A 27,929-nucleotide genomic window follows, 5' to 3' on the forward strand; every position below is an offset into this window, starting at 1 on the left:
TCTGTGGCCACAGGCTTCTGGGCTCAGTTTCCCTAAATACCTGCTTCCCCTGGTGGCTCCAGCTGCCCAAGGAGGCATGCTGCTGTAGACAATGCAATGAAGCCCTGGCTTGGTTCCAGTACCTTTTCCCCAAGCCCACTGTCTTGTCTTCCCTGGGACAGACACTCCCAGAGGCCAGCCCAAAGCTGCCCTCCACTGTTCAAGAACACACACAGATGAAATGGATTCACCCCTGACTGTGACCAGGCAATCACAGTAACAGGTGAGGACAAGATTGCATACAGATCTGGCTGAGGAGAACAAGTCCATAGCCATGGGGTCTTGGCTTCTGGGCTCTACTTTGTATTGGGCAAAGAAGGCTGAGATGGACAGAGAAGGGAAACAGAGCCGGCCTGAGGGCCAGGCAGCATGAAGAGGAGGACTCCTGCAGTCTGGGCCGGGCTTTGGACAAACCTACCATGAGCTGTTCCACTTCGGCAGGAAAGAGAGGAACATACAGCGTTTCAGCTGAAGCAGAGAACACGCATCTAGTAAGGCAGGCGTGAAGAGGCAGGAGAAAGTGTTTCCAAATTAAGAGGGCAGGAAACTGGTTATCAGTGGCAGCCGCAGGCATAAGCTTTTCCGTCTTCTTCCGTTTCTAAAATAAAGTCATGGTGGGTGTCCACTCGGGGACTTCAGTTCCAGCAGTAAGCGAGAGGGTCCATATTTAAATCGTGGTGTGTTCATTCATGGGTTCATTCATTTTGAGACAGGGCTTGCTATATAGCTCAAGCTGGCCCAGAACCCATGATCCTCCTGCCTCAGCCTCCTCAGTGCTGGGACCATGTGTCGGTAGCCACAGGCTTCTGGGCCCTGCTTCCCCTGGTGGCTCCAGCTGCCCAAGGAGGCATGCCGCTGCCATATGAACTGAAGCCCTGGCTTGGTTACAATACCTTCTGAACCCCAGCGGCACTGTCTTGACTTCCCCCCAACTATTCAAGAACATACACAAGTGAAATGGATTCATGGAGAATCCGTTCATGGCGTGTGTACCACCACGTCCAGCCGAGAACTCGTGAAAAGAAACAGATGAACTCTGTTGGCCTGGGGAAGCCTCCTGGCTAATGAGTTGGGCAGCCAAAGGCCAGCAGTGTGTGAAATGCCCAGGTGCGGGCCTCAGGGGACCTCAGATGCACTGTTCCTGCTAGTCCTTGCCGACTGAGATATGGGATGAGTGTGGAGCTGAAACTTTGTCCCTTTTGCCTGATAGCCTGATGTGAAAGAAGGGCCTGGTGAGCTCAGCTTGCCACGCTGGGCCGGCCGCCCTCTGCCCCCTCCACGTGACAGCATGGTTGTTGGGTGCCAACATAGGAGGTAGCAGAGCTGCCACTGTCAGGGCGGAAGGTGACTGAAAAAGTGGGGTGGAGGGTATGGACAGTGCTGAGGTTCATGAACCCCACTTGGGGTACACTTGGCCTTCATGGGGAACTTCAGAACAGGCCAGGGTCGGGCAGGTGCAAGCAGCCCCAGAGTAGCTCGCTCCCAGGACTTAGAAAGGACTCTGTGATAGGGACTCTTGATTCTACCTCAAGACCTGTAACCACATATGCTGATGCTCCCCACACAGAGACTAGAGACACCCCAGGCCAGATTTTTTGCCTGGGGTACAAGACAGTGGGACTCCATGCACTTAAGGTGTGTGGTATTTGGGGACATTTAGTAGCCCAGCTGTGTGTCAGGATGCAGCCTCACTGCTTTGATGTGTCCTGGGCTTTGGCTACCCACCACCTTTTGGGGTTCTACTCACTGCAGCTTAGAGTCGTGGGTCTCGGGTATGACCATTTCTCCATCCATTCAGCCTAAGTGTAAACCCTCAGGGGGCCTACATATCCCCCCAGCAAGTGGCTCTGTGTTGAGAGGGAGTGTCTGTGCAAATCTTTGTCTGTCCTGGATCAACCTTTCTGGTGGTCTAGGTTCAGCACGAAGCAGGCCTTCCTGAGGGACTAGCAAGGATGGTAGCAGGTAACCAGCGATCTAGACAGGTAGGGGTCAGGCTGCTTGTCTGTGAGAAACTAGGATGTGGTAGTGAGAGATCCTGGCCTGTAAGCCAATAGATACCTTCCTACTCTAGAGTCACCTAGCTTGGACAAAGACACTCGGTGACTTGGGCCTGATCTGCCTTTCCAGTGCTCTTGAGAGGCCAGTTCACTGACTGTTGCAGAGGAGGTCCTGAGAGAGGAGTTTGGGGGGACAGCCAGGGGTAGATACAGACCAGAAGCTGGCACAACCCGGCTCTGTCTCAGTGGGTTCTGGCAGCCATGGATATCGGTTTTGTACTATCCAAGTCCTGCCTTGGAGGGGAAGTGTCAAGCCTCCCGGGACTATAAGGTATAGGGATAGAGACCAAGGAGAACAGCGGTAACTGGTGTAGAGGATGTCAAGATGTAAAGATCCTTAGAGAAGTGGCACTGTCTGTAATTATGTCTCTGGTTGTCACTTGATACCTTTTCCAGAACAGAGAGGGTCATATTTAGGAAGGGGTAGCGTACAGTGAAGGAAGGCTGATCAAGTAGTGAGTACATACCAGGGTCAGACACTCCAGACCAGTGTTTCTTAACCTTCCTAACGCCTCGACCTTTTAATACGGTTCTTCATGTCATGGTGACCCCCCCAACCACAAAATTATTTAGTTGCTACTTGATAACTGTAATTTTGCTACTAATGTAAATATCTGATATGTAGGATATCTGACATGTGACCCCGCCACCCCCAAAGGAGTCTCAACCCATGGGTCGAGAACCGCTGCTCTAGACTCAGGCAGGTATGGAGGGTCTTAAAGAAGACGGTTGGTACTTGTGATACAGTTCTGGCTTTGGAACTGGAAGGAATTCGGACTTCTAATAGAGGATTCCCTGGGTGGGGTCAGGGTTTGCTCACCGAGTCTTTGTACATTGGCGTGATTGAGGCCAGCGTGGCGCTTGCAAAGAGCTGGGGGGGGGGGACCTAGCTGCCCCAAACTGCTGGGCAAGGACAGAGTCATCATGTTCTGCATGCCTCCAGCTGCATGCATCTGACCGAGGGCTGGGGCGGACTTGCCGGTACTGACTGATGGATACAATCCACACAGCTGTACTGAGGTCCCACACTGCAAGGAGAGTTGACTGTCTCCCCCTCCCCCCATGCCTGACATTTGTCTCTCAGCATCTCTTCTCCCATAGTGGCCCTGCAGTCCTTGGGACGCCCCATCCCCTCCCTTCTCCCACCCAGCCACCACTCCCATCGCTGCCCTGCGGCTCGTCTTAGAGAAGCACCTGCAGTATCTAGCCATCACATCCACTTGCCACTTGTCCCCCCCCCCTCCACATCATGGCCCTCTCACCCGGAGTCTGTGTACAGGAGCTCTTCCCAGACTACCCAGTGGTACCCTCCCAGCCCTAGTTGCTTTTTGTCCCGCCATCAGACCATCACTTCGGCTGTCTTTCCAGCCCCTGGCACGGGTAACCCAGCCTTCACCAGCACCTCCCTCATCCTCAGATGCCTACCTGCCTGCTCCTCTACCACGGCTTGCAGTCATGTCTCACCCGCTAGGAGGCCAGCCTTGCCCACCTTTGCGGACTGGCTGCCCGTGAGCTCCACCTTTGACCTTCTCCTCCTAACCGGAGCTCCATTTGTACAATAAACTTTGCCACCTCGTCCATCCCTTGCTGTTGTTTATGCCCTGTCTATGGTCTGGCTCCTGTTGTCTTTCCCCTGGTAAATTTAGGGACCTGGTCTTTGCCTTAGCTGATGCACAGACAGCCCGAGCTCCAAGCTCCGAGCCCCAAGCTTCATGTGTAAGTGTGAGATAATGCGCTGGCTGGTTTCCCCAGCACCGCAGCCGGGCCCTCCTGTCCGTGGCCACCTTGCTTTGAGGATTCCAGGATACCATGTGGAACTGCACACGGACATGCACCTACCCCATCGCGTGGAACATCTTCACTGATACTTAAGCAGGTAGACACATACATACATATACATGCATACATGCACAAACATGCAAACGCACATACATATAAGCACATACGGGTCACTATCACAAACATGTATCTGCACACACAGCTTCAAACCATTTTCTTGTTTCTCTTTGATGAAGGAAAAGCAAGAGTCCAGCTAGGCTTCTCTTCTGCTGTGCCCCTTCCTCTCACCTGGTGCTTTTCTCATCTCCGATGAGGCCCTTTGACCTCCCTTCAGTTCCGCAGTGACTGTGGCTCATCTCTCCTGTCCACACTCATACATTCCAAACCTTTGTACGAGCCTCCTCTCTGCCTAGGACTTCTGTTATTTCTAGCCATACCCAAGGACACCATGCTGTCAGATCCTGGGTGTCACCCTGGGAACTCGAGCAGTTTCTGGGCCAGGAAACATAAAACTATGTGGTCGGTCTCCCACTGAGCCTCTACCTCTGGCCAGATGACATCAGGCTCCATTCTGAGATTAGAGGAGTCCCTCAAGACCCAGTAAAATCCAGGTAGACTCAGAGAGAGGGCTGACGGGAGCCCGGCCTCAGTAGGTAGGACTGGCTAGGTTCCATTTAGAGCATAGCTGGACTTCTGCATCTATCATCATCTCCCAGTCCCACTGCTCTGGCACTTGCCCAAGTATGACCAGACCCCACAGACGTGCGAAAAGAATTCTGGGAAGGGTCGTCAGCTTGTTTGCTTAAGGTATCTGGTACCCTGATGATCTAGCAGAGGGTGACTCCACTGTCCCATCACCGTGACAGTTGCCATGTCCCCATGACGCGAGCTCGCTGCCTGACCACAGTTTCCCTTTATTCCCTCACTGCCCCCTGGCAACCAATGCCTACTTATCAAGGGCCCCAACCCTTGGCTTTGGGTTTCTAGACAGCAACAGATAGGGCTCTCAGCTGGCAGCTCTCTGCCCCCCAGTTCCCCTGCAGCCTCGTGGTGATGAAGCACATTTCCTGAAGCTCGGATCACATGTCCATCAACAGAGAGGACCTTCTTTGCCCACTGCTTGAGACCAAAGGCCAGGCTGCTTCTCTTTACTCTCAAGTCCCAGTGCTGGGGGGGGGGGGGGGGCGCACCAGGGCAGGAACAGGATGGACAGTTAAGGGGAGGCACCGTGCTTTGGTGCCCCGCCTGCTCACAACAACTGTCTCCTCTCAGTTCACCAGGGGTCCGTCTTTCTCCCACACCCACACAGTTTCCCCAGTCTCGAAGAGACCTCCGCCCAACAGGAGACACTGCAGACAGACACAGTGCGGAGGTAGCAGCAACATGGAGGGGAGGTTCCTCACTCGTGTGAGCTGACCTACAAAAAGCAGGCAGAGTCCCAACAAGAGACACCTAAAGCAGGAATGGCCAAGGAGAGCCATGGAGCCCGGAGCAGGCAGGACCTGACAAGACAGGATCTTCTGTTCAGATGCAACTCTGGACCAAGGCAGGGGACTGACCCACTCTCCCTCAGGAGTCGGAACCCCCTACTAAGACTAGACCATGTGCTGAAAGTGTGGTCCCTGTAACCTGTCCCCAGGAACCTACTTTTCTTGGCAGCGGTTCGGGAGGCTCATTTAACAGAACCCTGTTTTCCGGATGACCCTTGCCACTGACGCCATCCAGATAAAAGAGAACCAGCCGGTGAGGCCTGGCTATACCTTTAACTTTGAGAACACTGAAGACCGTGGTGTGAACAAGGAACACCCTCAGCCAGGCCTTGGGAGAGAGGGTGAGATGGCAGGAAAATGGTATTGGCCCCAGTGTACCCATTGCTTCCCCCAGTGGCAGCTAGAAGGCTTCCGGGAAAGATGTGCTCCCCCCCCACACACACACAGCAGGCTGAAGGAGGTGTACACCTCTGTACCCTGGGGAGGGGAGACTCAGGCAAGCCCTAGTGTGATGAGAGACGGGGCCTCATCGGCGCCATGGCATTTGCTTACAAACCCCTTTTCCTCATGAGAGTTGTTCACTAAAGGAAATGTAGGCGATGGGGTAAAATGCACAGCAGAGACTCCCCTGAAACGCCTTGCTGCTGCTGGGAAGTGGCTCCGGACCTTTATCTGCACAGACACACCCGGAGTGTGGCTCCAGTGCGCATGTGCGCATGTGCGGTCTGTGCGCCACCATAGAGCACGTGCATCCCAGGGCTTCCCGTTCGTTCTCAGACATCTCGGGGTAATCTGAATGACGTCTAATCACTACTCGGAGCTGCTCTGCCTCTGGGGTGTCTCCAGCACACTCCTTCATGGCCGCTCAGGCGGGACTGCCGAGACGGAGGTGGAGAAGTTCCTTGACCTCCCTTTCCTTCCCTTCCTCCTCCTTCTGCAGCACCCGCTTGGGGGCCACTGTGCACTGAGCACACTGCTCTGCTCGCCGGTGGCGGTGAAGCCAGGGCGGACTGCTCACTTGGCGCTCTTCGCCAGGGGTGGAGGGCGGGCAGCATCGGCACAGAGGGTCATGCGTGTCACACACAGCAGCTGAGGGTAGCTGTGGAGGCAGTGTTGAGGAGAGGAGGGGGTGGATGGATTCTGGCTGAAGAGGTAAAGACACCATGATGATGTGACCCAAACAGTGGGGTGGTAACTGCTACGGGCTGGTACTTGCAGAGTGTCAGGCTCTATGCTAGATGCTCTGTTCCTCCCAGATACCTGTGAGCACGAGGGACAAGCACAGAGATGTAGAGTAAATTACCCAAGGTGCTGAGAGGCCATGGGGTTCCTGGCCAAAAGCTGTGTGAAGAGTAAGAGTCACACCCTGAAGACCCGAGGCCACAGCCGCCGGAGAAAGTCAGAACCGTGGGTCTGGTGGGGGGGGGGGGGTAGGACAGGGAGAGAGGCACGGCATGGGGGCTGGGCTGCCATTTCCTAAGATGGGGAAGGAGCACATGGGCGGCTGGGGAGGTTGAGTCTCAGATTCTGGTCACGCCTAGGAGTGGAGGCAGAGGGAGGCTCTTGTCTAGATTAAGAGCTCTGTCTGCCTTGGGCCTTCTACCCCAGAGCCTGCTCTCAGGGACGGGGACATCAGACAGGCTATAAAGCACCTGTGGCACAATAGCCAAGCAAAGACAGATCCGAAGAAAGAAGGCAGCCGATGTGTCATGGCGGAGGGCCACCCCGGGCTCCCAGTCAGCGGCAGAACTGAGCCCCCTGCTGGAGGAGACCTGCCCCAGCCTCCCAGCAGGTTGGGGAGGTATCTAGGAGGTAACCTTCCCCCTAGTGGTCAACAGGTGTCACTGGCTCCAGCTGTGGGTCCAGCTGTTCCTCATTAGCACTCTGGCCCAGATAGGATCTGTGAAAGATTCAGCCTGAACCTAGCTAGCTAGGACCTGAGCAGAGCAACCATGCCTGGGCCTCGGTGATTCCCAGTTTTCTGAGAGTCTCCCTGTCCCCTCCTGCCTCCCTGGACAGATTATCACCATAGTGCCCCCATTTGCAGGCCTTGGCCATTCCTTAAAAAACTGTGCCCAGCTACTGCTCACTCAGGACCCTATGGTACCCCCATCTGCTGATTCCCCCTGGAAAGGACAGCAGGGCCAGAGCTCTGTCCCGACACCCTATACAGAGATGGCCCTGTGTCTGAAGGGGTGAAAGTTGGGAGATACCCCATTTTCCCTGGCTTCCTTCAGGCGGGGACACAGCCAGGACTGCACCGTAAAGCAGAACAGGGCTGAGCTCCCTCTGTGTCTGGACACCTGCAGCGGGGGTCATACTGTGGAGCCCCAGTCAGACATACAGATTCAGAGGGGACAAGGTCAACAGGGTCCAGGAGGCAAGAAGAAGTGAATCCATGGGGTGGAAGGGGGAGGGGGGCAGCAGGCAGGAGCTTTGCACAGCTCACTCCTGTCCACCCTGCACCTGGCATCAAGCAGATCAGCCGAGTGGAAGGCATTGGCCAAGCGTATTTGTTTTGCTGTGGGTTGGGCACTGACCCTGAAGCACTTAAGGGGCTGGGAGTTGATGAACTGTTGTGGTGTTTCCTGAGGCCCAGGCAGCCGATCCCTTTCCCCCTGTCCAGCCTGAGGTGGGCCCGGGAGGTAGCTCATGCTGTTGTTCTCTTTTTCGTTAGGTGAAGGGCCGGATGCGAGGCAGGGAGCCGGAGCAGCCCGAGGCAGGGGGGCCTCAGGGAGCGCTGGGCCCTCCAGCCGTGCTTAGAAGCATCGCCACAGCAACCAGCGGCCAGACAGCAGTAGCCCGGGCAGACACTGCCTAGGCAGACGCAGGCGGACAGCTTCCTACCGTGGCAGAGTACTGGGGATGACTACGGCAAATCAGGCCACACTGCTGAACAGGGAGGTGGAGTGTCACTAGAGGGGAGGGTGTGGTCTCTGCCCCGCGCGCGCGCTGCGCTGAGCGCCATGCCCACAGGAGAAGAGCCACTGGGGCAGGGATTGCAGTGTGACACGGCCTTGCCCCAAAGCCAGTGCTGAGCACCCCCAGGTCAGCTGTCTCCCTTGAGTCTGCCTGTGACACCAGCCCACATTGCAGCATCCCTCACTGTGACCATTCTGTTTGTGTTTGGCAAAAGGGGGAGAGGCATCCATCCTGTGTTCTGTATTGTGGGGGGGGGCCTGCTGCTGCCGGACCATGGGATGTCGGCAAAGCTCAGAGGAAAAAGAGGCAGCGCGGCGGTCCCGGAGAATTGACCGCCACCTGCGCTCGGAAAGCCAGCGGCAGCGCCGTGAAATCAAACTTCTCCTGCTGGGCACCAGCAACTCGGGCAAGAGCACCATCGTCAAGCAGATGAAGATCATCCACAGCGGCGGTTTCAACCTGGACGCTTGCAAGGAGTACAAGCCCCTCATCATCTACAACGCCATCGACTCACTGACCCGCATCATCCGGGCCCTTGCTGCCCTCAAGATTGATTTCCACAACCCTGACCGCGCCTATGACGCTGTGCAGCTCTTTGCACTGACTGGCCCAGCAGAGAGCAAGGGCGAGATCACACCCGAGCTGCTGGGCGTCATGCGACGTTTGTGGGCCGACCCCGGGGCTCAGGCCTGCTTCGGCCGCTCGAGTGAGTACCACCTGGAGGACAATGCAGCCTACTACCTGAATGACCTGGAGCGCATCGCTGCACCTGACTATATCCCCACGGTGGAGGACATCCTACGCTCTCGGGACATGACCACGGGCATTGTGGAAAACAAGTTCACCTTCAAGGAGCTTACCTTCAAGATGGTGGACGTGGGCGGGCAGAGGTCAGAGCGCAAAAAATGGATCCACTGCTTTGAAGGCGTCACAGCCATCATCTTCTGTGTGGAGCTCAGTGGCTATGACCTGAAGCTCTATGAGGATAACCAGACGGTGAGTAAAGCCTAGGTTGCTACTGATTGTTCTTGGGAAACAGGTGGGCTCGTGCAAGCCAAGAGCTGCTTCATTCAGAACTGGTTACTGAGCCTCACCCAGCCAGACGCAGCCTTTAGCGGTTCTCTGAGATGGGGTGAGCATGCCCCTTGTTCTGAGCTCAGGGGAGTGTGCTGTGGAGCACAGTGAGTTTACAGATGCCACCAGGCCTCGGGGGCACCTCTGTCAAGCTGTGAACCCCAGTGGGTAGGGTCATGCTAGTACCCCATGATGCCTCCAGCCCAAGAGACATCACTGTGACCTAGATGGCTCTGCTCAGATCCCCTTCCAAATGACACCACATCCTTAGGCTCCACAGAGCTCACCAGGCAGGGCTCCTACATTTATCGGCTCTGACGACCCTCTGCCAGCTACAGATAGAACTTTGGAACTTCCCTTGTAGTGCTTGGCCCCACTGCCCAGGTTTTCAGGTCACCCTAGCTCCAGTTCGGTGACTAGATTGTGCCTGTGCCACGCACTGAAGACATGGAAGGCAAGGCCTGGCTCGGAGTCACTGGTGGGCCGAGTGGCAGCTTAGCCATCCCATTAAGTTCCCACCAGCACTACATAACACAGAGATCCTGAGAACAGCAACTCCCCTCCATGACTCCGTCTTGATCTGGGGAGGCTAGCAGTGATTTGGTTAAGAAGGGTTAAATCAAAGGCGCTAGGACCTGGCCTTGGGCTTAGTGGATAGGCTGGCTGCGGGGCCTCATTGGTCTTCTTCGAATCCCTTGTCCTAGGCTTAAAACCAGTGTATGAGAAGGTCTACCAGAGAAGCAACCTGAAGGAGACCTAGATCCAGTGGTTAGCGGGTAGAGCGGGGGGGGGGGGGCGGGAGGGGTGGCTTCTGAGGAAAGAGGAAAGCAAACGTAGGCCTCTTGCATGGAGAGGGTAGCCAGCATGCTCAGATCCCACTGAGGCAGAAGGCTAGATGCCCAAGCTACCTATGCTGTCCCCAGGAGTAGCAGGCGTGGAAGCCCGGTAGTCAGACAATTGAGAGTAGTCTGCTCTGGGGCTGTCTTCCTCAGTAGAGCTGTTGTACCAGGCAGGAACACTAACTAAACCAAGACCCAGCGCCTCCCTTTACAGCCTCTAAGAATCTGAGTGAGGTGGTGGATTCCTGGAGCTGTGCTACCTGGGGGGAAGGTAGTGATGCCAGTGAGGAATCTGTGAACATGTCACCTCCACCATGCAGTGAGACAAGGGTCCAGCCTCTCCACTGCGGAGCACTGGTCTCTAGGGTCAATGGCAAGGATGGGGCTCTTTCTTTCATCTGGGCTTGTTAAGGCAAATGATGACTATTCTTGGAGCTCATCCAAGGACTCTAACTTTGGGCCTGTGTCCCCCAAAGGTGTTTGTGGAAGGCGGAAGGCTCTGGCCACAGCTCTGGATGCCTGAGTGTTCTGGACATAGAGCCTGTAGCCTGACCGATGGCCATGAAGACAGAAGGCAGGGCTCTCTTCCCCTCCCCTCCAGCATCCAGGTACCCTGGGAACTGTGCCAGGTATTGATACTGTCCCCAATGAGTGAGGTGATGAGCTGTAGATGTAGGTGGCACTGTTGCCGCCTGTGGTCTACTTTGTGCCCTGGCTGTAATTGTCTTATGAGTAAGCCATGTTCATGGTTTTCGCCCGTCCAACATTTCCGGCTGTTCCCACTCCAGCAACATGTGTGGTTCTAACTAGAAGGGGCATCCTCACGGAGGGGAGAGAGACATTACCTGAGGTCAGAGTTTGGGGTTGACCCAGATGTCAGGCAAAGCGTAGCACCTGGGGGGTTGGTCGTGGGGACAGTATGATGGAGGGTTGGCCAGCCATGCTGCAGCTGCCAGCCACAGAGGTTCATCTCGGGCAAATCTTCACTGGGTGCCTTCCCTGGCCATAGCCTGGAGCCTGGCCACTCCTCACTGAGTGCTTTGTAACAGTGTGGGTCGGTGCTCCCATGTAAGCGGGGTGCTCCTGGGGCTAGGCCCTGGGAGGACTGAGTGTAGCTCTGTGGCGTCTTATCTCTAGCCCTCTTTCAGGTCCATCCCTGTGGGGAGTTCCGTGAGGCCCATGCTCACCTCTTGCAGAAACCAGGCAGAATCTACCAGGGCCTCTCCTGAAGGGAGGGGTTTGCAGCTGAGCCTACACACACATATTTATTCTCATCCATTTTTCTCCCTCTCCCCTTACCTCCCCCCCCCTCCTTCTCTTCTTCCCCTCTCTCTCATCCCCGTGGGCCTGAGGAAGTAGCGTTGTTCACCAGAAAAGGAAATTCTTGATGGCAAACCCTAGCAAAGCTGGAAATTCACTGGATTCCAAATGGTTCTGACCTTTCATGCTCCACCAGTAATATCTGACGATAGAAAACAAACAGGCTGCTGAGGAAAGACAATACCCTCCTCTGATCCCTCCCCTCCCCCACTGCCCCGGCTGTGCCAACAGTGAGCACCTCTCACCTCTCCCTCAGGCCAGATGCTGAGACCTGGCTGCCACTAGCTGCTTCCTCCTCCTCCTGGAATGTCCTGAAAGTCCCAGCCCCAACAAGGACTCAGCCAAGAACAGACCACACCACTTTTGCAAAAGCTCAATGAAGTTTGGGGCCTGTGCCAAGACTTGTGTACATGGCTCCTCAGAGCTCTCTTTTCCTGCTCAGCTCCAAGGCCCTCTCCCCTTTCCTCTCCTAGAGCTGGTGGTACCCCCTCCCATCCCCATGCCTGGAGAAGGAGCCATTGCCCCACCCCCATCCCCCAGCCCGCCTGCTGGTTTCTGCGTCAGCGTGTTGCCAAGGAGAGCTTCAGCATCTCCAGGCTCTGGGCGCTCCAGGGCTGCAGTGAGCACAGGGCAGCACCTTGGAGGTGCAGGTTTCCAGGACGTCCATGGAGTGTGGCAGCAGGCACATACGAGGAGCCATGCCATGTGTGTCCGTGATTCATAGACTCTCTGAGTCTCCAAACCTCCTTGCAGCCTTAACAGGCAGCTACAGACTCCAAACCTCCTAGGTGGGCTTCCAGTGCCGTTTGGCATACTCCCAGATGCCACCAGCAGAGGCTGAGCACATCCCAGGGACATATGGGGATTTCTCGTGGGTGCCACCCCCAACCTCCAACTGACCTTAGGAGCCAGAAGCGCTCTCGACCGCCCATCCCCTTTCACAACCCCCCATCTGAGGGTGTTCACTGAGCCAGCTCCAGGGCTCACACTGACCACAGCGTAGATAGAGGCTTTGGTCCTCCTCAGATAACAGATGCAGGTCACCCAGTGGCCACAGGAAGATTGTGAACCCAGAATAAAACAGCCCTAGCAGCCCATGTGGAACCATGACCATGGCTACGACCTGTAGGAGCCCTCAGGTCAGGACACCAGGACTTGGGGGAGTGGAAGGAAGCAGACAGCTGCCACCTAGCCTCTCCCTTTGCGGATCAGCTAGTGGACACTGGAAGCCACTTACTGGTAGAGGGACAGATTAAAAGGCATAGCCGTAAAGTGCCAAATGTTCTCATCTAGAAACCCACAGAGAGATCACTACCCTGAGTCCCACAGTGGCCTGCTGTGTGCCTGCTGTGCTGATACAAAGCCTGATTGGGGGGGGAGGGGCGGGCGGGCACTTAGGAACTACAGGTGAACATAAGCCAACTTCTGATAGCGCAGACTTAATTGGCACATGAGGGACAGTCTTACATAGCAACTACTGAGTTCTTTCAAGCCCTTACGCTGCCGGGGATACCTGCCCCCTTTTCCAGAGCTAGCAGGCGATAGTTACCCCCATTTGCTTTCTACTGGGATCAGTGGTGGGCCGCTTGAGCCCCATAAGTTCAGCCGAGCTTCAGCAAGACTCACCCCAGGGAGGCCTCATGCTCACCTGGCAGATAGCTGGTCGGCAGAATCGAGGAGACCAGCCAGATGCAGACTTTAGACAGAAGCGCAAGTTCTGCAGGTCAGGGGTTCTACACCGGCTACGCTCCTTGTCTAGGACCCAGGTTCTCAGGTCAGCAGCCCCTTCCCGCTTGTGGACAGGTCAGACCCAGCATTCCAAGGGCAGGCCAGTGTTCACATGGCTTACTGTGCTATACATCCGTAGTAGGTATTCAGCAAGTAACCATGGAGTGGGTAGGAGCCGGGGAGGTATGGGAAGAGCTAGAGACCGAGGGAGGACCCCACTCTAGCTTGTCTGAGGGAGACGCCGTGGGTGCTGCTCCCTAATGGGTGCCCCAGAGGAAGGGAAGCATCTAGGAGACTGTTCTGAAAACACAGTATGGACCTGCCACTGTGTCACTGAAAGGAGGCTTCTTCGGTTTCTTTTTAATGGAGTTTAAGTCATGTGTAGTAGCTCACACCTGTGATCTTAGCTCTCGGGAAGCTGAGGCAGGAGGATTATCTTGAGTTTAGGGCCTGCCTGGGTTCTAATATGAAGTCCTGTCTTAATTTTTTTTAATTTCACTTTATGTGTATGAGTGTTTTGCCTATGTGTACATATGTGTATCGTATGTATGCCTGGTGCTGTCAGAGGTCAGAGTAGGGGTCAGATCGCCTGGCACTGAAGTTACAGACGGTTGTGACCACCATGTGGGTGCTGGGGACTGAACCTGGGTGTTCTTCATCATTGAACCATCTCTCCAGTCCCTCAAAATAAAATGTTTTAAGGAATTTAAGCCAGAGATGGTGGCACAAGCCTGTAAGCCTAGCACTCAAGAGACTAAAGCAGGATTACATGTTAAAGGCCAACCTGGAAAAAATTATTTAAAACGTCTCATTAAAATAGGAGGTGTTGAACGGGGCAGTGGTAGCGCACACCTTTAATCCCAGCACTCAAGAGGCAGAGGCAGGCGGATCTCTGTGAGTTGGGGGCCAGCCTGGTCTACATAGTGGGTTCTAAAACAAACAAACAAAAAGTATTATTAAGAGGTGTGCAAGGTGCCTACAGTAAGCCAGGGATGAGGGAGAGGTCACATCTGGTCACAGGAAGGAGCTCCAAATGGGAAACAGCCGGATATGGATGATGTTCCTCTCCTAGCATACACAGACTAGATTGGAAGGGACCTTTTAAAGGTTACTTAATGTCCTTAGCCAGGCAGTGCTCCGAATATTTCGGAGTATCTGCATCCCGTGTCCCAGTACTGACAGAGTAACTTGAGAGGAAAGACTGATGTTTGCCTCGAGTTCCAGAGTGTACAGTCCACCATCACACAGATGGTGGCTAAGGCAGCAGGTACCTGCAGAGGAGCTTGTTCACATCTTGGCAGATCCCACCTTCGGGCCTGCCCGCCAGCCACCAGCTTCTGCTAGTTAAACCATTATCCGAACGGTTCCACATCCTCAAGAAAGAGCACCGCCACTGGGCATCGAGTGTCAAGGCACGCGTGCCCGTGAGACATTTCCACATTTCCCACTCAAGCCATAGCCCTCCCCTGTCAGCCCCACATCACATGGGAGACTCCAGGGACCGTCTAGGCTGACCTGCTCCCCAACAGTCAGCAGCAGGAACTAGGGAATCCTCAGTACAGTATGTCCCCACTCTGCTTCCTCCTCCTGACCCAGTTAAGGACACAGCTCCAACAATAGTGTCTAGCGTTTAGAATCATGCCAGAGAGGCTTGTGGACTCCGTGCATTTTGTTTATGATATCCACAAATCATGACCCTCGGATGACAGAGAACAGGACTCAAACCTTGTGGGGTAGCATGGCAGAGGGGCTTGGGTCTTAAGGACTGGGGGCCCCCAGAGATGGCACAGCCCTGAGAGGCGGCAGAAAGGGCCAGGGTGAAGTAGGTGCATAGTAGTGAGCAGGACTCAGCTGTCCATACTATCTCCTAGACAGTGAGTGGATAGAGTCTGTTCTCCCAGGACCCTAGGCTTCACCTGAGCCTTAGTAGTATGATATCTTCAGCCTATAATGGAGAGAGAGGTAGAAAATGGAGGGCCCCCCCCCCCCCGGCATGAAGCCTTTGGGCTTGCCAACTGGCATTTCAGATACTTGTGCTGAGACCCTCCATCTGCTCTCAGAGAGACATAAGACATAAGCTACAAACACTCCTGTCTCTGTCTCGTGGCCCTTTCCTGTCATACCAGGTGCTTCCAGGGACAAGGCCACTCTGCTAGTCCCAACTTTGTACAGTGGCTTTTGTTCTTGGTAAGTCCTTAGCAGGCCTGGGCCTTAGGATTTGAGACTTGTTTCTCAGTACATCTCCTTGCCTCCTACACTAGAAGTATCTGCATGGGACAGCTCTGCACTCCTAACATGGCCTTTTCATCCATTTATCACGCCTTCATTTTGTCCTTGTGAACTGTGTAATTCAGCTTTTTCTCCATAATGACTGATCATATGCTCCACTGTGTTGCTGGAAACCATTCCTTGGATTCAGTCCCAGGATGCCAGCTCTATCATCCCATCATTTCTACCATAGGAACCCTCATATACCTTTACAGAACACACAGAGAGACAAGCACTGTGGTCTTGGATCTCTGAGACTGTTGCCCATACCACAGCAGGAAGAGAGCCAGCTTATGCCTTGGTTTGGGTGGGAAGGGGCTCCCTTACAATTTGGGCTTTTCAAGTGCTGATCACTTTTAAGGAATGGGGGCGAGTACCTGTCCCAGGTACTCACCCCTTGCAGAGGAGCATGTCATAACAGCCCCCCCCCCCCACCCTGGTCTGCCAATCCAGCAGCTGTGTCTGGCTTTCACCAGCTTGCGAGAGTTGATACCTGATCTTCAGGAAGTTTTGAGCTGTCTCAGGACATACTGGTAGCTTCCGCTCGGCCAGTTATTACATCACAGTCATTGACCAGCCTTACATTACACAGCAGTCCCATTCCCTCCCCCACCCAGCCTGCTGTTGTTTACCAACAGTCTACAGACAAGACACTCCAGTGGGCAGGTCCTGCTGGGACTAGACCCAGCTGAGGAGGAGGATGGATTAGAGGAGCCACCACTTGCTTGTTTTTGAAGCATAGAGCAGTGTGCTTGCCTGCACCCTCCCCCGTGGCTCCTGGGAGATCTCCTCCACCGACCCACTGACCACACACCATTTCTACTGACATTATCCTGCTGAAGAAGGATCGTTCGCCGGAGGATCATCCATTCCTTGCCTGGCCCTCACAGCTGCTCTTTTCACAGACTTAAGAGACCTCTGCTGCATAGAGAAACAGCTGTAGAACTGATTGTTGCTTTCTCTCTGTAAGCTAACCTGAGACCTGTGGGCTCTCCTCCATCCGAGGGAGAGCCAGATCCTGTGGCATCGTTCAGGAAAGTAGTCACCTAGAATGTGCAGGCCCCTAGCCCCGTGAGCTCACAACGTAGGGACATGGCAGTCATCGTGTCCCTCCTCTCCTGAGTGACGAGGAGATGGCACTAAGGAGCCCCTGAGAGGGTCTGTGGAAACCCCCCGAAACAGCTGGCCTGGGCTGGAGAAGTCAGGAGGGGTCCTTCTGCCTTGGAAACAGCTTGCAGGAGAGTGTAGGGGGCCAGACATCAGTAATAGGGCCTGAACAGACTGGGACAAATGGAGAATCCGGCCCAAGAGCCGTGGGGTGGTGTTGGGGCAGCCAGCAAAGGAAGCAGAAACTGAGAGGCCGTTGGGGACTATAGACAGCACAGTCCTGGATGGCACCCTATACTGAGGTCAAGGAATGGCGAAGCAGGACAAAGTCCCATTGCATCTAGTCCTAGCCCTGCCAGGGACAAGAGGTGTAGTCCAAATATACTGTGATGCAGAGCCAGGGATGGTGTGATTTCAGCCCCCAGGCTGCACACTCCTGCTGCCAGGGTGATCACGCTGCATACTCACAAAGATGCCCTGCGCTGGCTCTGAGCTATACTGAGAGACTCAAGGCTTCTGCCTCCTGTCCACTCCGCTGCCCTGGCCAGTGGGTAATTAATTTCCTGAGAGCATTAGTCCTGCTCATTAAGTACACATCAGAACAGCTCTGGGCTTTAAGACACAGATTATTATTGTTTTAAGGGATTTGTATAATCCAAGAACTGAAAAACAGTTTTCCCACTTAACAAGAAGAGACTCTAGGGCGGTGAAGGAAAACCCTGAGCTCTCCCTGGCTTGGGGGCATGGGCTCCTGATGATCAGGGTGGGTATTAGATGTACCACACCCAGGAGAGATCCTTGACTGGCCTTGAATGGCAGAAGAATAGGTATAGAATGGTCAGAACACTTAGGTCCACCCTCCTGGGCAGAAAGGCTTCTGTACTGACAGGAAACAGTCCCTTCTTTGCCCCTCCGTGAGGCTCTCTGGACATCTAAAGGAGACACCCATTGTTGGTGAGGGTATAATGATAGGCGCTACTTCTTCCTGGGCATGCTTCTAAATGAGCAGAGGACAGATTCAGGCTAGCTAGGAGCTTCGCCTCATCCCATCTTCCTTGCACCCCATAATAAGTATCTCTTCAGCTCTTGCACTGTATCTAGTTTTTTTTCCTCTCTTTTTTTTATTATTAAGAAATGTTCTATTCACTTTACATACCAACCACAGACCCCCCCTTCTCGCCCCCCAGTCTCCCCTCCCCCCAGCCTTTCCCCCCAACCCCACATTTCCCAAGTCAAGGTCTCCCATGTATCTAGTTTTATTAGTAATAAAACTACTGTGCGCCCAAGTCCCTGGGCCTCATGTCCTAAGGTTCTCAGACCTAGGGCCATAGCCCTGCACAACTTTTCCTGGCCAGCTGAGAAAAGCTTTCCCTGCTCTGCAGGGTGGGCTAGATGTCCTGACCCAGCATTCTATATGAATCCATATGGTCTTCTGCTTGATGGTCCTCAAAAGCTACAGGCTCTGAACTGTGTGTCCTGCCTGGAAGAATCCGTGGCCTTCCTGTTGTGTGGGTCAAACAAATATTGCTCCATCCCAGGAACCCCAAAGCCTCACCCACATCTGACCCTGTCCTTACCTGGACTGCGCTATGGTTTTGTGAACCTGTCCTCTCAAGAGCAGGCAGTGATGAGAAAGCAGATGGAATCTCAGGGTACCACCCAAGCTAGGCCACAGGCTAGGCAAAAGTAGCGTCCTGGAAGTGATACAGAGGCAAGCCGTGGTTTGGAGGTGGCTTCCCACCCACAACAAGCGAGACCAACTCAAGCGAGATGATCATGCCCGGAAGGGTCCAGGCACAGCTCCTGCCTCTCTTTGAGCCTCACCTATCCAACCTAAGACAGGAGGCAAGGGTCTGGCAGCAGAGTTGGATACTGCCCCTGGCTCCAGTGTGGCCTTAGTGGAGACAAGCTTACCTACCCCACCTTTGTGACCAAACATGAGAAAGGTGCTTGGGGAAGATGTGAACAGAAAGCCTGTGATGGAGCGCTTTGCTCTGACATGGTCATTGCCTGCTATAACTCATACCTATAGCACAGCAGGAGGCCCTAAGTGACCCAGCCTGGACTTAGCAGGGCCATATCCTCCTGATGAGCAGCGTGGACTGTCTTTGCCATGCGCCGTGGCTGCCCTGCCCTGCGCCCTGTTGCCAGGGCATCCATGCTGTCTACCTTCCATAGCTTAGAGGGTCATCAGTGTCCTCTCCTGCCCGGCCCTATTGGAGCTCTTTCCCTGGCCCACTTCTGTCCAGACCATCCCAGAATACTCTCAGCATCAGCCTTGTCATTGGATCATGGTGATTCCTTTGTCGTGACTGCCCCAGCCTGAGTAGTACCCTGGGATTTCTCTTGCTCTCCGAAACACTGCCTGCTCTGGAAGGATCGGGTCACACAATGGTTAAACTCGGGATGGACAGGATTGGAGGTAGGTTAGGTATTTGCGTACCACCCAAGATGAAGTGTTTCCTGTTATAAAAAACTTGAAGGCCGAGGGCTCCTCCAGGTGAAGTGTGTGGGCTCAGGACCTTGCTGATAAACCAGGGTGAGAAGAACAGTGTGCAGTAACTAGGCCGAGAGTACTCAGAAGATATTGAGGGGGATGAGTATTGTCTCATGCTAAGAACCATGGAGCACATCCATGAGAGCAGCCACATTACATGAAGGGAGGTTTCTTTTTTCATCTGTTTGTCTGTTTGTTTGTTTTTTCAATTGCTATTCATGGCCTAATGACCTACTCTGCGGTTCTTAAAACATTCCAGAAGGTGGCAGCCTGCAATATAACCATGACATCCTAAGGCATGGCCGTAAGTCCAAACAAGCCTTGATCACTATCCAGAAGGCAAAGAGTCCTCAGTATTGGCCCAAGTACCTTTCCTAACCACTGAGGCCCAGAGAGAAAACAAAACAGATAGCCCAGGAGTCCTTAGTCTATGGTCACTACAGGTATGACAGTCTCTGCCACTGTAAACACTGGAGGTGACCCTACCTTGCATCAGAATTACTGCACAACCTGGCTACTCTGCCTATGTATGGACTAAATCGTTGGCCAAGAATTCGGAAGTTGTAATCAGGAGATGCAGGAAGCCTTGTCCTTGGTCCTTCATCCTGCTGTGTGCTCTGGCAGTTCCTCCAAAGAGATCTTATTAAAGCTGAGGTCTCCCAAAGGAGTATGGGAGCCAGAGGGATCAAGGACACCATGGGGAGGCTCACACAATCAACTAACCTGGACTCATAGGAGCTCACAGAGACTGAACCAACAACCAGGGAGCCCGTGTGGGACTGACCTAGGCCCTCTGCATATATGTGACAGTTGTGTAGCTTGGTCCTCTTGTTGGAGCCACAACAGGGGCTGTCTCAGACTCTTTTACTGGCTTTTGGGAACCTACTCCTCATATGGGTCACCTTGCCCAGCCTTAATACATGGGGGAGGTGCTTAGTCTTACCGTAACTTGATATACCATGTTTTGTTGATACTCATGGGAGACCTGCCCTTTCTTAGATGGAGATGGAAGAGGAGGGGGTCGGGGGGGGGGATGGAGGAGGGGGACTTGGAGGGGAGGATGGGGGGAGGCTGAGGCCGGGATGTAAAATAAATAGATGAATTAAGAAAAGTAAATAAGTTCAGGTCTCCTACCAACTCATTGTCCCTAGAGCTGGGCAGCCGCTGTAGTCAGGGCAGGATGTGGCCTTTTCCTCAGCGCATGTAGTGATGGATGCTGGAGTCAGGAGCAAACATCCCAGGCTCCAGGCCCCTGTCCTGGTCTTACCAGAGACCCAGAGAGTAAGTTACATCTGGCTTCTGTGACTGCCCTGTGCACTCTGTCACTCTGTCACCTTAACTGGAGTTTCGACAGAGTGGAGCTTGCCACGGCATCACCTTCCCCCAGTATCCTGCAGGAGACATCAGGTGACCCAAGTACTCTTTCTTATCTTATAAAGGATGAGCATTGCTGAAATCCATCCTATAGGCCATAAGCAGACATTTTCCCCACTGGGGTCTCTCTTTATCCCCAGTTTCACTTGTTCCTCAAAGGTATGGCCCAGTCCTACTGCCAAGGATTTCACAAGCTTTGGTGCCTACAGGGGTGGTGGGGGGTGGGGGTGGAAGACTCTCTGCTGCTAAGCATGTACCTGCTGAACAGTCCAGGAGATGTGCTGAGGTGTAAGTCCCAGGTGTCCCCTGGAGAAATAACAGGAGGGGCCCTGGGCACTAGCTTGCTTCACAGGCCTGCATCTGTATTGACAGTCCCCAGGCTATAAGATACTTGCTTCCTGGTGTCCATTAACTAACCTCCTGTTAGTGACTGGCATTCCCCCACACCCACCCCCGTGCTTCTGGCCTGCAGGGCATGGACAGTGGAACAGGACTTGGTACTCCAGCTCCTCTTGGAGTAAATATGCCTAGCATCTTGCGGGAATTTTCTGTTCCAGACCTAGGAGTCTTAGAGCATCCCTAAATCATAACCTCTGGGTTATATGGTGGTTATATGATGCTCATTACACATGTCATACTGTGAGATTCTTCCTCCCCTGGGACTTGAACCAACAATCTGTCAAGACAGAAAGAGTCACCAGGCCCTGAGAACTTGTCTGTCATTGGTTCTGAGATCCATTAAAAACAAAAGGCAGAACAGGGTGACTTGTGGGGTACTAGGCCTACTGCGGAGAGACCACTAAACAGGGCAATGTCCGATGGCTATATTCATACCCCTCTATCAGGTAAGTTAAAAAATAAACAAACAATCAGGCACTGTAGGCATCTCTCTCTGGCTAACAGTTGGTAGGACTGTAGCCTGGCAGTCATCCTAGTGTGTCATGTGGCCACCTGTGTCCATCTGGATGGCCCAGGTCCAGGCTGACCCAGCAGAACAAGTCTGACCTCCCAAGCCCCTTGTCCAACCCCTGGGTATCTAGGGCAGTTCACATGGCATCGTGGGCCCCGAGCTCTCCATGCAGAAGGATGTGCAGAGAGATCGGTGGGGTTTTACTGGGGACAGAATAAGTAGAAACAGAAGGGTAGTAGCCATGAGCAGATGGCACAGAGTCTGCCCCGGGTCATATACCGGAGCACTGCTCCTGCAGCCTGGGAGCCCCCAGCCCAGCCAGGGGTGGCCCCCACCACACAGATACAGACACTTGGGTTCCAAGTGCAGATATTTCCCTGGTTGCAAAGTCAGGGGCCTCTGAATGTAAAGATCCCAATGAGGATCCTTTGCTGGCCACTACCCAAGGACTGGGCAGGATTGGGTGGTAGCTTCTATTACTACCATTTAGGGTCACCCCAGCCCCCTCCACATTATACAGGTAAACAGGAGGTGGCCAGAGGCTCACCTGCTACGTGAGGCAGGAAGTAGTAGTTCCTGCTGTTCCTGGCAGGTTCAGGACGAGAGTGGCCCGTGTTAGGAGAGCCCGAGGTATAGCCTTACCCATGGCCTCTTATCTTGTTTAAACAGTCTCTGCTGTTTGAAGTGGTGGGCCTGGCGTGGACTGTTTCTGTGAACAATGCCCTTGTCACCGGGCACAGGGAGGGACGTGGGTAAGCAGAGCTTGACTTCTGGACTTGCTCGGATTATACCAGCCCAGGGAAATCTCGTTTGCTGCCGAGCAGAGAGCTTCTCCCAAAGTCCTCTGTAAACTAGGTAGCTCTCCCCAAGTTTGCCTAGGAGAGGAGAAGGTGACAGTATAGGGGACCGGATGAGAACAGACCCAAGGAAAGGAAAGCTGGAGAACACTGGCCATCCAGAATGTCCTGGCTTCACAAGCTGGAGTCACCTTCATTGCTAACTCTCCTTCCTGTACCACCGGATCAAAGTGGCTCCTGTGGGTTCGGGGCTATCCGCCTGCAGGTAGAGGCTGCAGCTGGCCTGGGCATCTGGCCCATGCAGGTTTCCCTGCAGGATGCACAGGACACCCAGCAAGAGGGGCACAGTACACAGAGCCCAGGGGATTGACCAGAGAGTGTTAATTCACAAATACGAAACCCGAGACTTCACCCGCCGAGACACAGGATCAGCCAGTTCCCAGTCGTTTTAAAGCTGAGTGCCCTCCCCAGCCCCTTTCTAGTCTCTTACCTGCCGACCCTCTGAGCCTCAGAGCTTTAGCGACATAAGATGAAGGCCACCTGTCACTGGGAAGCTAGGCTGCTACAGACCACAAGTCCCAGTCCCACTCTTTCAAGGCCTCATTTGGGTACCTGTCACCTCCCCAAAACACAACCTTGATATCCTCACAGAAATGTTTGGGTTCCTCCCAATACCACCCCTGTCATCTGTATGCCACGCCCAAGAGTCGGGGTACAGAGCAGACAGCCAAGCACCCAAGCTTACTTTCACCCCAACCTACCCTCACCCCCACCTGAAACACAGCTGCCACTCCAGATGACATCTGGCCCTCTCTGAAGATGGCCCCCAAGTTAAGGAGAGCAGGTCCCAAGACAGTCGGTCATGAACGTGGGCAGATGATGAGCACGGATGATGAGAATCTGGTCTGAATGGTGCTAAAAGCATCCCAGTGCTAAGAGGTTGAGGTTACGACCTGTAAAAACTTTAGAGGCAGGATTCAGTAGGCCTGCCAGCTGTGGGCACTCAGAGGAAGAGAGGCGTGCAGAGAGACATTATGGCAAAGGCCACTTCTGGGGGAAATGGGCACATGGAAGAGGCAGGAAATACGTTAACCAGAGATGGAAGCCTCTAGAGGGTGCTCACAAGCACATACAGGGAGGTAGGTCCCCACCAAAGACTCCGTTGATAGCTCAGACTCCCAAGGGGTCATGTTCACACTGCTGCCTCAGCCCAGTCATGATCCTAGTCGGTGTGCTACTGCCTAGCTAGCCACACTCAACATTTGTTTCCTGTCTTTCCGGACAGCTGGGAGTGTATGCATTTGTCTCTGAAGGACTCAGTTCTCGGAAAGTGATTTTGCTTATTGCTCCCTCAGGCAAGGACTAGCTCCTACTCTTCCAGGCTCCTCCCCATATACTACTCAAAGCCCTAAAAATGAAAGTCAAGTAGAAGCGTTCTCATAAAAGGGATGCTGAACTGAATGGGAGGGACCTGGGATTTAAGGGTGGGCAGGGTCTCTACTTGGGAAGCCTGCGGCAGATCCCAAAGACAAAAATAAGGTAGTGTGCAGAGCCAAGCAAGCGGTGGGCAGGCAGAATGGGAATAGGGGCTGTGAGCCAGGCCCTTGGAGCCGGAACAGTAGGCCAGGTTGTACCATCTGCTTCAGACCCTGAGCACCCACAGATCTGCAAGGTCCAGGTTTGGTGAGTAGGTGAGGTGTAGGAACAGTTGTGTGGAAGTGGCCACCCTGAGGGAGAGGGCTCTGAGCTATGTGGGACCCAGCACATAGGTAGGCAGCAGGCCTTCCTTAGCCCCAGTTCGCCCCTTGCTCCTGCACTGCACTGGCCTGATTCTGTGCTGTCCTACAGATGGACTCCAGGGCAATAGGGCTCACTGAATCATTAGCCTCCCTGATCCTGTTCTCCAGGTTGTCGAGGCAGCGTTTAACTTTGCAGGAAGAAGAGTATGCTAACCAGACTGGACTGGAAATAAGTCCCCAGGCATCTCCTCTGTTTCCAGATACATCCCAGTTCCCCCAAGGCCAATATCTGTGACCAAGCCTGAAGGTGATCCAGTCTGTATGGGACTCTCCATGGTGCAGGGGGGAGGGGGGGCTGGGCAGAGGTGGAGGTCTGTTGAGTCTATAAAATAGGAATGCCTGATCCCTGTGTCACTTTTCTGACTTGAATAGAGAGGGTGAGCCTCCTCATCAGTGGATACTCCTTTAGGAGCATGTCACCAGAGGAACCTTCTATCTTAACAGTCTACTGGCCTGTTTCTCAGGCCAGAGTGAGCCAAGAGAGCTCCCTCCAAGGGATCAAGGGAAAATCAGGTCCCCCAACTCCCAAAGGCTCGCCTTCTACTACCCCCAAGTGGATATATTGGGCTAAGATGTGCAGCCTCCTCCCGTCTCTGGTCTTTATTGCTATGTGAGACGGAGGGTGGAGGCGTCCTCTCCAGTTGTCATGGAAACAGCGATCCATCTACTGAGAGTCTGGGTGCTAAACTGAACAGAGGGAGGGGCAGCTGGCCCTGTGCGACAGCTGCTGTTACCACCCTCCTGCAGCTCAGTGCTGAGAAAGACCCAAGGGGCTACCACATTCTTGAATGTGGCCGGCGTGCCCAGTTTGCCCGGGAGCCTCCCTGTGAGCAGCAGGGCCAGAGGCACAGCTGCCTTGTCTCTCTTAGGGTTAGCTAGCATTCCATCCAGGCACTGGGGTCAATATCCAGGCCCTGCCCACCGGGAGCCACTTCACAGAGAAGACAGGCCGGAATGGGGAAGCCAGCAGCCAGTAGCTGGCACTGTCTGGGGAGAACCATGCATCTGGCCCTAGGCAGATGACTGACACCTCCCCAGCTGCATGCTGCTGCCAGGAAGCGGTGCCGTGATGCCTGCTTAGGTTTCAGCTGACTTCCCCTCTGTGTCTCTCGCCTCACTCCTCGTGTCTTCTAAGCTCCTTGAGGCCGCCAGAGCATGAATAGTAACCCCCCTGCACCCCCCCTCCATGGCTCTAAAACAGGAGAGAGTGGCAGAACCAGCCAGCTACCAGATAGGAAATGCAGCCACAGATCTTCAGACTAGCAAGTGAAAGGATGTACCGGCCTTAGTCTAGTCTATCCGTGAAAGGAGACCCTGGCACCTTGAAAAGTCTCAAGGGCCTGGCTGACAAGCCTGGCATCTAAGGGGGTTTCATGAGGCCTGGAGATAGGTCTCAGAGGAAGTGAAGGGTTTAGTGCCCAGTCCAAGACCAACTTCTCGGAAACACAATTCAGTCTAGGTCGCTGGAGGATCCAAGATGAGTGTACTCTGTTTCACTAAGGCAAGAACTATGATCTGGGATGTAGGAGGTGATAAGAGTCTCGCTGCAGAGTGGCGGTGAATGAAATGTGACTCGGAACACTTGCCTGGCACGTACAGGCCCTTTCCTCCAAGAAGCCAGCAGAATCATGCCCAACAAAAGCCTCTCAGCAACTCATGTTAGCGGCAGTCCCTGTAATGGTTCCAGGTCCCAACAGCAGTGAGCTGTTTCAGATCTAACCCTATCGTTTCCAAACCAGAGGCTTCTGATCACAGAGCAGATGCTGGCAGTGCCTCAGTTTCTTTAACTGTGGCTATAACAAAATACTCTCACAAGAGCAGCCTACGGGAGAAGGGGTTTGGTTAGGCGTACAAGCTCCCAAGGGATGCAGTCCACCTTGGTGGGGCCATGGCAGAGAACATGTGGCTGCAGGCAGGGAAGGGAGGCGTGGTATCTGGAGCCCGAGGCTGGCGGGTCACATTGCATCCACAGCCAGGAAGCAAAGTGGGGATGTCGAGGGAGGCCCGCCCCTGTGATCCACTTCCTTCATCGATGCTCCATTTCATATGCCTTGACAACCTTCCCAAAACAGCACTCCCGGCTGGGGACCAAGTGTTCAAACACCTGAGCCTACAGGAGACATTGCACATCCAAACCAACAAGACAGGATGAGTGGCCAGATGTCCATGACTATTGACGCTAAGGGCCAGAGCCTGCAGTCTAGACCGAGGGAGAGAAAGATACTCAGATATGGCCAAGCACCTTGGGTCGAACCATGTGGAACTGGAAGACACCTTTGGACATAGTAGCACAGGCTAGAGGCTAAGTGGGTCCTGGAAGAGAGAGGAAACTGAGCACATGTGCAGGGCGGGAACACACTGCAGCCAGAATGGCCAGAATGGGAGCCTGGGGGTAGGGGGCGGGCCTCGAAAGGTCCAACGGGCCCAAACCCTAAAGCATGCGCATCTGTTTGGAGAGGACTTGAGATGTGGGAGTAGGTACACACTGGGAGTCTCTAGAGCTGAATGGCCCACACCAGCAAGGGGGAAAAAATATCCTAGAAGCAAATGTTAACGCCCAAGTTGGCCCACAAGGGTCACTGAACCAGCTTCCCATTCTGCACAGTCCACTGAAGATCCTGTAAGATGTTACTCCTTGACAAGCACCCTAGGTCAAGGCATCATGGCCAGCCATGACCAGGACATGGCCCAGCTGCTCAGGTTCCATGCTGCTGAGGTTTGCTCTACGTTAGAACAGGCTGTTCCGAGCCTTACGAACACATCTTCCCTTTTGTGTAAGGAGGCCACCCTGGTCCCAGCCTCCTCCTGCGAGGGTCCTGCCCCAGTTCTTCAATACCACCTCCATTCCACCTAGGATCCAAATTGTCACCACATGGAACTGACTCCTGTTTCTAACTCATTGGCCTGGGGATAAGTTCAGACTGGGATCTTGTGCCCCTGAGACCCTGATAGATGATATCAGAGCCCCAAAGGAAAATTGAAGTCAGGAGTTCCTGACAAGGACTGTCCAGGGTGACATAAACTAAGCTCCCCAGCCCCTTGCGTCGTTGGCCAGACTGGCCTCTTTGCCATAGAGTCCAGGGGTGAGGGACATTGCACTTGCTTCCTTGAAGCCTGTTGGTGAGCTCCTCAGCCAGTTACACCAAACTTCTGTTCTTCTTTGCTTGGAGAAGAACTCAACATCTTTCGCTTGCCTGGAAGACCTTCTCTTTAGAGACAAGCTGTTTTCACAGGCTCCTGCATTCTGGGGACCTACTGAGACCTGATGGTGAGGTCCACCCACCCACTCCCTGCTAGAGAAGTTCTCTCCAAAGAGCTAGGACAGTTCAGGGAAGTGACTGACTGAGCCCTTCCCTGCCCACTGAATGCAGAGCACAGGGCTCTGGCCCTTTCCTATTTCTCTAGACAGTGTAAAGAAATCAGTTCTACACCAAGAGTACTAGCCGGGACAGGACTTGGTCATGGTGTGGGTCAGCAGTTCCTATGGCCCTCAAGCCATACTGCCATCTAGTAGACAGCCCCTCACATTGGCACACTCCCACGCCTTCCCCTACAGTGGAAATCCCAGAAGCTTGGCTGTCACTCTGTGAAGAACACCAACCAGTGTGAATCCAGTGAAACCGGTGAAGCCTCTCCCATCCGGGCACTGCCCCCAACCCTGGCAGCTTGTTGCTCTGACTGGGTCAGCCCTGCTGACTGCAGGATTGACAGTCTGGTGAATGGAGTTCATTCATGACCCAGACCAGCCCCACTTGTAGGGTAAAAAGCTGAATCCATTATTCTGTGAAAAATATTCTGGGCTTTTCTAGTACAAGCTGGCTTGAACTTCTCATACTGTACCAGAACTAATTTGACCTACAGGTGAGGAAAACTGTAGCCCAGAGCAGGAGAGTCTCTGACACCACTTCCCCTCACAGTACACTCAACAG

The 27,929-nt window shown here is 53.9% G+C and overlaps 2 protein-coding genes across 4 annotated transcripts in view; one reads left to right on the forward strand and one right to left on the reverse strand.

Moving 5' to 3' along the window:
- Window positions 1-27,929, reverse strand: part of Rsph14 (radial spoke head 14 homolog) — an 81,182-nt gene that overhangs the window by 24,999 nt on the left and 28,254 nt on the right. The window lies entirely within an intron of this gene.
- Gnaz (G protein subunit alpha z) overlaps window positions 1-27,929 on the forward strand; it is a 50,976-nt gene that overhangs the window by 16,146 nt on the left and 6,901 nt on the right. For 2 of the 3 annotated variants that reach the window (XM_036167986.1, XM_036167987.1), the window contains exons 2-3: window positions 8,043-9,283; window positions 10,677-10,829. In XM_036167986.1, coding sequence (XP_036023879.1) covers window positions 8,561-9,283; window positions 10,677-10,829 — 876 coding nt within the window. In that variant the 5' untranslated portion in view covers window positions 8,043-8,560. The remainder of the gene's footprint in view (window positions 1-8,042; window positions 9,284-10,676; window positions 10,830-27,929) is intronic. The other variant, XM_036167988.1, reaches the window with a different exon arrangement.

This window comes from Onychomys torridus, chromosome 18 (assembly GCF_903995425.1).
Source record: "Onychomys torridus chromosome 18, mOncTor1.1, whole genome shotgun sequence".
Classification (NCBI taxonomy): Eukaryota; Metazoa; Chordata; class Mammalia; order Rodentia; family Cricetidae; genus Onychomys; species Onychomys torridus.